Raw genomic sequence first — 14107 nt, forward strand, 5'->3', positions numbered from 1 at the left:
CAGTGACCTCCTTCGAGGGGCTCAGCTGCCTCCATGATGACACTTTGCGGGGGACAAAAGGGAATCTCAGCTTCACATCACCCCACCTCGAGGACCCTGTAAGTCTCCTTCCTTTATTTCAACTGCCCCTGGACACACGCTGGCATCATGCTCCAGGCTTAGGGCCCCCAATATACGCCCGAGGGGTCTCAGGACTGAGGTTTTACTAAACGGTAATAAATGGCGTTTCCCTGGCCACAGCGACCCCCTGAAGGTCCTGGAAACCTTGCTTCCAAAATTCCTAAGAGACTTACTCTATCCCTGCCCCCTCCCAAGCTGAGGGTATGTGATGAGTTACCCGTCACGACCCCAGTGTAGCTCCTCCTGCCCAGGGGTCCTGTCCCCGTGCTTTAATAAATCACCTTTATGCACCAAAGGCATCTTCAAGAATTCTTTCTTGGCGGTCAGTTCCGGACTACCCCCCACCATCATCACCCCAAAACTTCATCATACCCATTGTGACGCTCGAACTCATGACCCCATTATCAAGGGTGCAGGCTCCACTGACTGACCCAGCTGGCGCCCCGGAATTTGGTTGTTTCACCCAAGCACTGCACACGGTTGAAAACCACTAAAGCTGACGCCGGGTTCAAGGGCGTGCATGACGCCATCTTCTCTAGCCGTGTAGATGTTTTGAAAACATTCCCACTGAGCCCTGGCCTTGCACAGAGCCTGGAGGGCACTATGCTCAGCAGCCCCCAGAGCGGGGCCGGGAATGTGGGTGGAAAGGAGGCGGTGCTCTGGGCTGGTTTCCGTCCTGTCTCCTTCACCACCAGCCTCCGGCCCCTATCAGCCACACTCACAGCTGGTGGCAGGACGCCAAACCGTGGGTTCTGGAGCCTGGCCACCAGGGCTGGCCCATCCCCAGCACCACCAGGCAGTAACACCGGCTTCAACCTTCCCCAACTTTCGGATTCGATATCGAATCCAATTTAAATTTCTGAGTCAACGCCCCTATTTAATGTCAAGAGTGCAGTGGATTCATATCTCAGGCTCATAAAAGCTGAACAAGATTAACCCGCAGCCACGTTGCTGAGGCTTCTTCAAAACTACACACAGACCAATATGCCAACTCAGGGATGACACAGTCCCCTGCCTGAACGTCCACGAGCACGTCTGTGAACGACCACGGAGAATAAAGTGACTTCCGTTTCTCTGAAACCCATCGATTCCCAGAAGTACTGTGGTCAGGTTAGCAGAAGAAAAATCTGACCTCCTAAACGACTGAAAACGTCCCCAAACTGGAAAAATCACATGGAAACATCCTGAAGATACATGGTCATAAAATTACATGAACAGAAATCACCAAAGGAGGAAGGAGTTAGATGACCAAAATCCATTCGCCACCATTGTCAGGTAAGAATCAGGAGAGTGGGTTTCGCGTTGTTTTCAACACCGACCCCCGAGCCCCGGCCACCAACACACACCATTAAATCTGGCTCATGTGCTAGACTGTGAAGTTCCTCACGTGTAACCGAGTGCATGGCCCAGAGCCGAGAACTCAAACATTCCCTTCTACCTACAGTAACACCGGAAATTAAGTTTCAGGCAACCATTTAAGATTTTTATTTTAAATGTTTATTTACCTATTTTGAGAGAGAGAGAGAGAGAGAGAGAGAGAGAGAAAGCAGGGGAATGGCAGACAGAGGGAGAGAGAGAGAATCCCAAGCAGGCTCCATGCACAGCCCGATTTGGGGCTCGAACTCATGAACCAGAAGATCACGATCTGAGCCGAAATCAAGAGTCAGACGCTTACTGAGCCACCCAGGGGTCCCTAAAATTTTTATTTTAAAAGACAATGGACATACTGTCCTGCGCTGTGGCCGTGAAACATCCCCCAGTAACCTGGACGCCCCCATCACATGGCTCCAGGTCGGGGGAGCCTCACAGACTCAGTGGTTCTCAAGCGTGCAGCCCCTGGACCAGCCACGGCACCCCCCACCCAGACCTGCCTGAAGCAGAAACCCCATAATCTGGTTTCAGCGAGCCCCACGCCGCGGTGAATGCCCGGTGATGCCCTCTTGAGTTTGGGGATCCCAGGAGAGGTGGGTAAGGAAGGCTCTGGGTCCAGTGTCCTGAAGCCCAGACCTGTCACCTGCCGGCAAGCTGGGGGCAAGCCAGCGGCCTCTTATTCTCTACTTCCTCACCCGGAAAACCCAGCTAGGACGGTCCCTCCACGAGGCACAGGCAGGGATGAACTCAGTGCCGTGAACTTGGCTCCCCTTCCCAGGCCCTTACCGACTGGCGCTCCATGGAGGCAGGGGGGATGAGGACCCCCGTGCTCCTTGGCTCTTGCTCTCGGGGGCTGGGCACCGCGCGAGGACCAGCAGCAGGCAGTCCGGACGTACCTGACAGGGTGGGACAAACGGGGGTGGGCACCAAGTATGGCCATCCAGCACACGCTCTGCCATCCGCACCTGGATTTCTTGCATAAATTAATGAAGCACACAGTTGGCTTCACGTGGATGGAAAGTTGCTTCTGTGGTTTTTTGACCATTTTCCAAGTTTGGGGCCTGTTTTCACACTGTCAGTCGAAACAGATTTTTCACCTCATTTTACTATTAAAACAGGGTCCCTCCCTCCCTCCCCACCACCTCCAGGTGGTCAGCAGCGGGGGGGGGGGGGGGGGGGGGGGCGGGGAGCAGAGAGCAGAGCAGGCCAGGCCCCTGCCCCCCTCCCGCTGCACCTCCCCTCGCCAGCCCACACTCCTCTGTGTGGACCTGACCACTGTGGAAAGGAAGGGCCCAGACTGGCGGTTATGAGACTGTGCACCGTGTGACAGTCACAAAGCATGGTGCCAGCACATCCCTCCCCTGTAATCCCCACAGAGGACCAGGGAGGGAGAGCACAGGCACTTTTTTTTTGTTTTTTAGTTTATTTAGTTATTTTGTGAGAGGGAGAGTACAAGCAGAGGAGGGACAGAGAAAGAAGGGGAGAAAGAGCATCCCAAGCAGGCTCCGCACTGTCAGTGCAGGGCCCAATGTGGCTCAAACTCACGAACCGTGAGATCATGATCTGAGCTGAAACCAGGCGTCACAGGCTTAACTGACTGAGCACCCCAGCACCCCAGTGCAGGTGCTTTTTGCAGTGAGACCAGGGAGACCCTGGAAGACAGGCAACTTGGCTCAACTTGGTGCAAACAGAGGCAACAATTCACGTTGCCCTCCCGCGTTCCCAGAGGGGACGCCCGCAGAGCCTGGGACACAGCTCAGAGGCCCAGGCCCCTGGGTACAGTGGTGTCCAGGACCAGTATGGGGCACTGGTCGCTCCACTACATGCTGTGGCTCCTCGGGGCCAGGGGCACCTGTGCCTGAGTCCATGGGGCTGCTGGCCATCCAGGAAGATCCACATGCAGTGAGTCAAATAGCCCTGAACCGAGGTGTGGGGACGGGGGTCCTGACCAGACAGGGGGTGCCATTCGGGGATGTCACCCAAGGGCTGTCCGGGCCCTGTGTCTGCACCGCAGGCGTGAACCCCACTCCCTGGGGCTGGGTCTCGCCTCCCCGTGAAAACACATGCAGACTTCGTGGTCATCCCTCACTTCTCTGAGCATCTGTGGAGTTGGGAGGGTATATCCTTTAATTTAAACCAGGCTTCTACAAAGACAAAACCCCACTGTTACAAAACCTCGAAACCTGCCTCTTGATGCAGTGCCCTGAGAAGCTGCCGCTAGAGGGCAGACAGGGACCTCGGGGACCCGGGTGAGGCTGGGTTCTGATGACGGTGGTCCTCGGCTGAGGGCCCCTGCTCAGCTTCTGCGTAATCCCAAGGACAACTTCCCACCCCTAACCACACCTGTCTTCCGCGGGCCAGGCGAGCAAGAGAATGAAAACAGGAAACGACCATTTGGCATCGTGCGCACCGTATCTCATGGTATCTCATGGTATCGCAAGACTAGAGGGGTCTCTGCCAAGGGCAGGAGCAGATCAAACAGGAAGCCCCAGGGGGCCTTCTCCCACACCAGGGGCCTGCGGCGAGGCCTGCCCACCACGCGGGGGGCCGGTGCCAAGAGCCTGCAGACCACACCTGATGCGGTCCGCCCTCTGCAGGGGAGCCTCACGGGGGGGGGGGGGGGGGGGGGGGGGAGGGGGCGGTGTACAGGGGTGTGCAGGCGGCACAGCAATTGCGCCCGGAGAGGTCAAAATCTTCTCCGCTACAAAACGGGGAGGGGGGTTAAGAGGAAAGTTTAAATACGAGACTCCCTGGCCAGGGTGGGCCCTGCTCTGGCCCTTTCCCAGAGGATGTGTGTTCATGAGAGTGCCCCTGGGCGAGACAGCATGGCTCACATGTCCGAGCTGTGCAGACAAGACGGCGAGAGCCAAACAGTTCCCGGCAGCGGGAATGAAGCTCTTCCCTCTCCAGAGCGGGGCGGGGCCGGCCAGGCCGGGGCGAAGCTGGGGACCCGGCGCTGGCTCTGGCTGTGACTGGACCACTACCCCCATCTGCCTGGCTTCTCTCCTTTTCCTGAGGGTAAAGGGGGCACAGGTCACTGGGGTGACTCAGCCCCCAGGACGTCCTCCTCCGCAGCCACAGCCTCACAGAAGTTGGTATGGGAGACACCTCTGCTGATGGGTGCTAGCCAGTGAAACGTGGACACACCCAAAGCCACGGAGACCCTCATGCGAACAGAGGCACCGGGCAGGAGAGCAGGGGCCCCCTCGCACGCAGGGGCCTCCTCGCACACAGAGGCACCGGGCAGGAGAGCAAAAGAATCTGCATCTGGCTGGGCCCTTGCGGGGAAATTGCCAGAACAGCTATTTACACGCCTTGCCTTGTTCTTTCCTCGTGTTTGTTCTTTCGGTTGCCCCAACTACCCGTCTAAGGTCTGGGAATGCTCCTTGCCAAGGTCCTTCAAGAGGATTTCCACCCCACCCCCAGCTCCTCAGTAAAACTGACACATCACAAAATCCCCAGAAGGTTCCAGTGAGTCCGGTTAGGTGCAGAGCCAGGGCCGTGCCCGTAACCGTTCTGCCTGGAAGTGGACCGTGGGTCCTAAGCGCAAGATCTCAGGGCTGGGAGGCATCAGAAGTCAAGCACACACGCCACAGTCTCACTCACACATACACATACACACACACACACACACACACACACACACACCCCACATGCACACAACAGACACACGAACATATACACACAGGCACACAGCACGTACACACAAGCACGCACTCACACAAACATGCCAGCACACCCCCCACGCTTGCACACACACTCACACGGACACACGCACGTGCAGGCACACAGACATGTTAAGTCGAACTCCGTGGTGTGGTGGGCACAGGGCACAATACAATCCCCTCCCTCTCTGCAAACAGACCAGCCGCTGTCTGCTTTCAGTGACTCCGGAGACCCCAAGGGGCGAGGTCAACAACCCCCTCCTCAATATGTTTCCTGTCCTTCTAAGGACAAAGAAATCACCCCACAGAGGGACACAGGGACACACATGACAAGAGTGCCTGCAGCAAGGCCTTGGGAGCTGGCTGGAGCGATTTAGAATCGAAGAAAAACAAGGCGATAAAAACATCAGGGGGAACAAAGTCACAGCCAAAATCAGCCAGTTTGGGGGCAACACTGATGTGACACAAGACAGAGAAATTTTCAGCCAGGACCACGGCCACCTGGTTGGAGGTGGGGCCTCTGTTCACACGGGTTTCTTCGATACAAGGGTGGTGCCTGCCCAGACAGACTCAGCGCTAAGTGGGCACAGGGCTCATGCAAACTCCACTGAAGGACAGATTCCTTTCGCCTTCAAAGGGCTCTGGGGGGTGGACAGTGATGAAAGTGGGAGCATTTTCGGGAGAGGGGCTGGGCATGAGGAGTGAAGGGACACGAGGGCACATGCAGGTGCGGGCTGCCTGACTCCGCTCTCAGCGGCCGGGCACCCGAAGGGGGCCACCTCACTGACCCTGTGTCGGGGGTAGGGGTGTGGAAGCCACATGGCCAGCAGGCGGTCGACGGCAGAGTCGATGACCCAGCTGTGCTGGTGCATATGGAGTGTGCGGAGGGAAGATGGAGTAGAGTCTGTGGCCCTGGTGACGCCCGGCTTGCCCTGGGCTCTGCCCTGCACTCCGCACAAGGAACATGAGAAAAGAGCTCCACTCCATCCATGCGGGCAGCAGGTGGTTCTGGGATCCCTGCGGGCATTCCGGGTTTGCAGGAAGAGCGAAGGGCACTTTGCGGGGGTGAAGACAGCCCCCGCAGCCCAAATCCTCCTGCTTCCTTGGGCTTTACTGCAGAGACACCCCGAGACCCCCGTGCTGCCCCACCCCACCTGAGCTAGCCCGGGCCCCCAGTGCAGATGCACGTCCTTCAGGTGATGACCAGTCCAGCAGTGACCTTCAGAGCTCACGCCCTTTTGTGGCACAAAGACGGAGAAGTGGCAGGTTTGGCACCGGCAGTGCCAGAGGCCAGGCACGCAGGCTGAAGTCACGGGGGTCCTCCCCGCCACGGGCTGGGTTCAAGTCGGGCTAATGCTCATTTCTGTGCACAGTTCTCTGAGAAACTCCCTGAAAAGTTCCCACTTTCCCAATGCTCAAGCAAGAGTAGAATATTCCTAAGAAAATTCCCGAATGCATGCTTTAAATACAGACTGTGGGGGCACCGGGCTGGCTGTCGGTGGAGTGTGCAACTCTTGACCTCAGGGTCGAGTTTGAGCCCCACGCTGGGTGTAGGTATTACTTAGAAATAAAATCTTTAAAAATAGTAACATAAAATACAGCTTATCAAATTCCCTAAGACCAGGGCTGCTCACCTCTCTGAGTCATCAGAAACGCCTTTAGAGGCCTCCTGGGCCCTCGGGACCCAGGTCCTTCCTGGTGTCCCCGGGTCATGACCCCGGCCACAGCAGCCAGCTGGCCAGCTTCCTCCTGAGCCCCCTGGAAGACAGGGAAGTAGGGGAGATTATGCTCGTTCCTGGACACACAGCCAACACAGGAGAGCAGAAAACCCACTGGCAATATGCTCCCCATCAGAAAGGCTTGCTTCCCTAACTCACAAAGCTGCTCTCATCCAGTCACCTGGAGTAGGTGGGGGTCCTTGTGTGTCCGCCTGCCCCTGGCCAGCACCCGAGGGGGAGAGGGCATCTGGCAGCAGATAAGTCTGGGAAAACACTGCAACCACGGATACCACATTTGGAGGAGAGAAGGACTGACTGGGAGTCCACACAGGACCCTTAGGGCCACCCCAGCCGTTCCCCCGACTCCTCTGCGGCCCCCAGGGCTGCCTGAGTCCTCCCACAATAAGCGTCTCTCTTTTTTCACTATTGGTCAGTTCCCTTGATTCTTTATGTTGACATTTTAGTTTAATATAAAGGATCTTACAAAAGGTTGTCTTATTTTGTGTTTTACCTAGAAAACTAGACCGCCCTTCTGTGTGGCCTGGGGTTGTTTATGGGTGTGCACGTCACTGGAGAAGACAGTGGTGTCAACTGGGGGCACCAGAAGTTCCTTCCCAGGCTGGGGGAGGGGGATCCTGGGAGAAAGACTGAGAAGGCTGCAGGGGCACCGGAAGCTCCTTGCGGGAGGGGGGTGGGAGGGGGGAGGGGAAGGGGAAGGGAGGGAGAGAGGGTCCCTGGAGAAAGACTAAGGAGGCTGCGCGTTAGACTTAGGCAAATTCCTCTGAATCCTGTGATTTCTAGAACATTGCTGGGGCCCTGCAGCCCAGCAGGGCAGGTGAGTAAACAGGGCCTGGAGCCCCTGGTGGGCTCAGCACACAGGCCCTGCACATGGCCCCCTCCCCAGCGCCTCTGGCCCCCTTCGTCCTTTCCCCACGGGGAAATGTGTACCTTCCGGCTTTACCGGTGACGGGCTTTAAAGTGAGCTGTGTGCAAATACCCACCGAGTTGGCAAACAGTCCCTCTCCAGAGCCCTGGGGCTGGCACCTTCCTGTCAAATATGAGGACCCCTGTGAGCCAACATCTGCTCCTGCAGGCAGGGGACCGGGCCGGGCGTTTTCTTCCCAGGAGTCGGGGATGGAGCTCCAGGCGTCAGAGCCAACCCAAGATGCTGGGCGTGATAAGGAACCGAGGGGAATAAGGTCCCTGCGCTGTCCCCTGGGCCAGCCGCAGCCACCTGGGCTACTTGAGTTTAATTAAATACGTAAAATTTAGCGTCTCCATCACATCAGCCACGTTTCAAGGTCAGTGTCAGACATGGGATTTGTGGGTGCTCGGAGCGCTGCGGCCGGTGAACAGGGGCCACCACCGTGTCACTTGTGAGGGCGGAAGGACGCCCGGAGGTGAGGGTGGCGCTCTCTGCAGGGCCTTCTCAGCTGTGCTCAGTACAGACACTCCAGAGGGAATCAGTTAGCAGCTTTCTCTAAGAAATGGCCCCGGAAGCCCCTCGGCAGGAGCCACGGAAGCTCTGCCAGGACGTCCCCCACCAGTCCTGGAGGCTTCTCCGCACAACTTCCCTCCCTGCACCAGGACCAAACCCCTGGGAGAACCTTCCGGAAGGCAAAGCACCCTATGCCGCCTCCACCCCTCCTTTGTGTTCGCTAAGTTCTGATGAACAAAAGCCATTTACTCAGAACTGTTCGGAGCCACAAATTCTATTTGGGATTTAGTGCTCAGTTTTGGTACTACCTCTGAGCTAACACTCGACTTAACTGAGGCTTGCCGGTTCCAGGGAAGGCTCAGGGCAGCTAAGACACACACGGCGGCTTGACGGTGGCACTGCGTGAGGTCCCCACCGCCAGCGCTCAGGCAGGCCCGCGTACCTGCATACCACACCGAGCGCCCAACACCTCGGGAATGCTGTTCCTCATGGCTGGTGGCCTTTCCCTGCTCTCAGTTTGATCCGGGCCCTGCTGTTACCATAGGACTCAGTTTCCCCGCTCTGAACGGAGCTTAGCCAGGTACCCACGTGGCAGGCCGGCACCAATGGCAACGCCCGGCACCCCACCTCTTATGGAGCAAACCGCGTCTTCGTGGGCTCCACTCCTGGAGGCCCGCATGGACGGGCACGCACTGCCCATCTCGAGATGCTCCGACCTCGGGCCCCCATGGCGCCTGCCCCACCCCAACCATGCTCTTGTCTTGACTCAGCACCGAAGTGTGCGTGGGGGGAATTTGGTAATTAAGTTCCAGCCGTGAGGGGAGGGCAAAGATCCTGGTAAAGGGGACCCTACCTTCCTCTGGGCTGCTCCCAGGAATGGGCTGCGGCAAGGACAGCAGGGGCAGGAGCAGGGGCAGGGCTCGGACGAGCGCCCTCCAGCCAGGTCCCATGCAGACCGCTTCCAGGGGGCCTCCCGCTCGCAGCCCTAACCTCTGCACGCAGGACAGCCGTCCCCTGTCCTGAGAGGGGCAGTGAGCCTGGCCCTTAACACCCTGACGGCTGACCAATCACGAGCGAGCTCGGGGGTGGGTGGAGCTGGGGGGGGTCTCACCCACTCACTCCCAGCCCCCCCAGATGGGCGGCCACCTGGTGCTAACGTGCGCAGGGCAGAGGGTGAGTCCTGCGTGAGCCTCCACCGTGAGGCTCCACCGTGAGGCTCCACCGTAGCTCCAGCAAGGCGATGCCCTGAATAGAGTGTGCGACGGGGACACAGAGCTGGCACCTCGCGTTGCCAGCAGAGGGCGCCCACGGGACACTTTCCGAGCAGGTTTCCAGGTAGGAAAAACACATTCCCTATGCCTGCGACTAAAACAGCAACTGTCTTACACACTCAGATACTTGTTGAATGAGCACGCAGCACCTGTCCCTCTAAAATCTTCCCAATTCCCCCACGGCCTTCAAAAGTAAACTAAACATCCACAGATCACTCTTCACACACCTCAACAAGTTGATCGCGAATGCCTTGGTACCCTGGCCACTTGGCAGGGCGGACATCCTGACAGCCTGACTGTTTTCTAATTGTTCTCTCCTCCCCGCCTCCTCCTGCCGCCCGCCCCCTTCTCCTCCTCTCTCTTCCCTCCTCTGCTGCTCTCCCACTCCTTCCTTCTCTCCCTCCCTCTCCTCTCCTTCCCCCTCCCTCCCTCTCCCCTCCACCCCTCTTTCCCTCTCCGTCTGCAAAGCTGCACAGAACAATTCCACGGACAGGACACAGAAGTCACAGAAGTCACAGAAGTCATTATTCAGCACTAAAGATTTAGGGATCACTTTGATTTTTCTCTTAAAAAATACGTTACGAACGGTAAATTAACACAACCACTTTAGCACGTATCTTGTTCCAAGGCAGCAATTTAAAAAGCGCAACACGTAGGGTGGGGGAATTTATTAGGGTCCAAAATACGTGTTATGTGTGAGCAGGGTACGGTCACTGGTGTCAGCCCCATCCACTCCTCTGTCCCTTTATCTGGAGTAGCGGCCCCCTACATCCTCACCAAACACAGCTACCGTGTACAGATAACTGAGACATCAAAAAGCAGAGAGCAAATCAGTGTGGGAAACTCATTTGTGGCCATGCAAGTCCGGGGCGGGAATCCTCAGGCAGGTGGGGCCCCGAAGCCCCTGTACAGCCGAGCGGTGCCACCACCCACCCACTCCAGGTCATCCCAGACGTGTCCAACAGGAAGGGAGGTCCCCTGTGTGACTAGGAACAGAGGAGCCAGCCAGCACCCCAAAATCACACTGAGCGTTACCCTCCGATGTGACAAGACTGCAGGCCCCAGGCTCTGGCGGAGCCCCTGCGCGGAAGGTGAGCAGTGTGCCCCCAGTAATAGGAGGAGCAGAGGGGAGGACAGAGCAGGAGGGGAGGCTCAGCCCCAGTGGCCGCTGCCAGCAGGGGAGGACCCCGCCCAGGAAACCAGACTTGGGGTCTCCCCCCCATGGTGTTCCGCTGGGCTGGTCACCCTCCGCCAGGAGCTGTGGTCACAGTGTGCGGTAACTGCTGACCAGCAGCAGACCCCCCAGGACCAGTCTCGTGTGAGGTTTTCACCCGATGGCTGCACTTCAGCTCTAGAGGCCTTGCCCGGGACTGGGGTCAGCATCTCCCCAAACCTCCCCGGGGAGAACAGGGCTCTCCCCATGCAGGGCACGGTCAGTGGGGCTCAGGGAGGCGGCCCCCTGCCCCATGCTCCCAGGGGTCTCCGCTCATCACAGACCTGGGAAGCCCCACCAGCCTGGATGCTGGCAACTGTCCGCACCCCTCACCACAGATGCGGCAATCACGCTGCCACGCACAGCACCTTGTGGACGCGGACGCAGTGCTGTGACCTTCCTGCAACACGACTAGTGAGACTTCAGCTCTCTGCTTAGGAAAGGATGCATGTGGAAATGCAGAATCTAAAGTCCGATGTTCCGGAAACTCTAGTTGCCAGGTGATTATGGACTGCATTCAAGTAACAAATATTATTGCTCAGTCTTTTAAAACATAATTTTTTTTTTGTTACAAAACTCATCATAAGAGTTCTAGAAAATACCCTGGTTTACAAAGATCGAAGTAAAACATTCAGCAATGATCAGGTGTAGGTGCTGGTGTAGGTTTTCCAGCCCTTCTCTCCCCTATAGACACTCGTGTCCTCAGAACCAGAGTCACACGGTACACACGAGTGTCTGGGCTTCTTTCTGTGACGAACTGTGCACCGTAAACACCATGCTGGCCAGGGCGCTCCTTCTGCAACGTTGCTGTTAGAGTAGGAAATACTGTCGAACCACGGATAATTCAACAAATCCCCCATAAACTCATATTTAGGATATTTCATGTTGTTTCAGTACAAGAATATTAGAATACCTCTGATTATAATCCGTGTGTCAATTCCTATAAGCACAAGTAGTGGATGAAAGGGCACATGGCTGTTTTGAAGGCTCCTTGAAGGCTCCACACGTAATAAATATCCAACCCGACCCCAGCAGGCACTGTCTGCCGGCTAAGGTATCTCCTTGTCCCCCACAGAGGGCTCCTACCTGCTGGCTCAAGGACACCCCAGGGGCTCAGGATTCCTCGTGGACCCCCCCACTGGAATCCACACAAAAGGACACAACTGTATCTCTTCAAAGTGAAGCCCCGCCCATCTGGCCACACCCATGACAACCTGAATGCCATTCAACACCTTCCCTGTCTGGGCACAGCTATGGTTCTGGCCCAGGAAAATGTGGAGGTCATGTTCCAGGGTCGCTGGACTGGGTCCTGTGCCAGGCCCGGAGGGACCCGCATGAGCTGCCAGGTCGGGTATTCCTGCACACCTCTGAGCCAGCACAGGGGACGGGGGCATGAAGGAGGGGGCCTGAGCACAGAACAGCCATGCAGGGGTTATCTCCAGGGTGCGGGACACGACTGAGACACCTCAGCACTCCCAGGTGCCAGTCCCGAAAGAAGTTAACCTTTCAAATTACGTGCTTGTTTCTTTTTTATTTTTTAAATTTTTTTTTTTTTTTTTTTTTTAACGTTTTTATTTATTTTTGGGACAGAGAGAGACAGAGCATGAACGGGGGAAGGGCAGAGAGAGAGGGAGACACAGAATCAGAAACAGGCTCCAGGCTCTGAGCCATCAGCCCAGAGCCCGACGCGGGGCTCGAACTCACAGACCGCGAGATCGTGACCTGGCTGAAGTCGGACGCTTAACCGACTGCGCCACCCAGGCGCCCCTTACGTGCTTGTTTCTAAGCAGACTAAACCGCTATTCCCAACCTACCAGATTTTCACCCTGGTATACTGCCCAATAAAGCAGCACCCTGGGCTCCCCTAAGTCTGCGGTTTCCACCAGCTTCCCCGGCGGTGGAGGGACAGCCATCCTCATTCAAGGCTCTGAGGGGCCGGTCCTGAGGCCGGGCCCTGGGGAACACCAAGCCGCAAGTCCTCCAGAGAATCAGAAACAGACCCCACTGTCCTGACCCCCAGGGAAGGCTGCGTGGCCAGTCTGCACAGACTTGGGCCATCCATAAAACCATCAAAATCCGGCATTACTTAAACAAACACTGTACAAACCAGAGAGAAATTACATGTGGTTTAGGACATTTAAAAACTGCACGTAAACGTGCTTTCCTACAGCAGATTTAAGACGATGACACTCTCCCAGACTTAGGAAATGACTGGTGAACACGGACTCTGAAAGGTGGGACTCATCATTCCGGCCGCACAGCGGAGCCTGGAGGAGAGGGCTTCCTATCAGACGCCGGGGCCTGGGTGCCACTCCCATCCCCGCCACGAGCCGTGTGGCCCCGGGCAGGTCACAAAACCCACTCGGCAAAATCTCAGGTGTCTGAGCAGCTGTGCCCATGTCACCTGACGCTGGACAACAGAATGCCAAACGCGGGCTACGCGCTGGAGCAGAGAACGGGCCCTGCTGTGTCGGACAGATGAAGGATGTGCTACTTTACTGCTAACTTACACTCACAAACAGCATTCTATCTTCGTTATATGTTAAAAATCGTTTAAATAATCAGAAGTAAACAATTTTCCAGGTTGGTGACTAATACATTTTCGGTAACCAAAACAAAACAAACAGAAAAAAATAAAACAGAGCCAAACCGCTTTTGTAAACTATTTTCAGGCACTGCCCCATTGAACATCACGATTTCTAAGTTTGACGCTGCAGCTAGAATTAACTTTGCTACAAGCCGAAGAGAGATGTGCTCACTTAGGGTGACGTGAACAAATGTTCTGCCCCATCTGAACTCACCTGACGAGCAGTGGAAGAGGCACTCAAATACCTAGCTGGCACCGAGTACTCAGAAGAGGCCATGAAGGAAACTTTCCACGTTGCGGATTTCCCACTTGTTCCTCTTCCTCAGAGCAACTGCCTTACTTCTCGGCTTTGTCACGTGAGTTAAGACACTGTTCACGACGTCCCCATCCACGGGGCAGAGGAGAGGCCGCCACGGTGGGACGTGACGGGGCGGGCCCCAGGGGATGAGACGTGGTCTTGGCCCCGAACACAGGCTACTGGAGTTCTCTGTCCCTCCCCTACACACGCGGCTGTGCTTTCCAGAACATCAGAAGGCCGAGCACGGCAGCCCGCGGACCACGGGGGACACGAGATCCGAACGTCAGGGGGAGACAGAACGGGGAGGATCGTGACCCAGGACGGACAATGGCCCCGGGAACCTGGGAGGACCGGCAGCTAAGGCTCCACACACTGCAGCCAGACAGCCCCCCACAGACCCCGTGACGCTCTGCGCAACCAAGGCAG

General features: G+C 56.7%; 1 protein-coding gene across 1 annotated transcript in view; it reads right to left on the minus strand.

Moving 5' to 3' along the window:
• Positions 1–14105, minus strand: part of PKD1L1 (polycystin 1 like 1, transient receptor potential channel interacting) — a 126079-nt gene extending 111974 nt beyond the window's left edge. The window contains exons 1-2 of the mRNA XM_047848980.1: positions 13598–14105; positions 6791–6914 (exon numbers count right to left, since the gene is read on the minus strand). Coding sequence (XP_047704936.1) covers positions 6791–6914; positions 13598–13660 — 187 coding nt within the window. The 5' untranslated portion in view covers positions 13661–14105. The remainder of the gene's footprint in view (positions 1–6790; positions 6915–13597) is intronic.
• Between the last annotated feature and the right edge of the window lie 2 nt (positions 14106–14107).

The sequence above is a fragment of the Prionailurus viverrinus genome, chromosome A2 (genome assembly GCF_022837055.1).
Source record: "Prionailurus viverrinus isolate Anna chromosome A2, UM_Priviv_1.0, whole genome shotgun sequence".
NCBI lineage: Eukaryota > Metazoa > Chordata > Mammalia > Carnivora > Felidae > Prionailurus > Prionailurus viverrinus.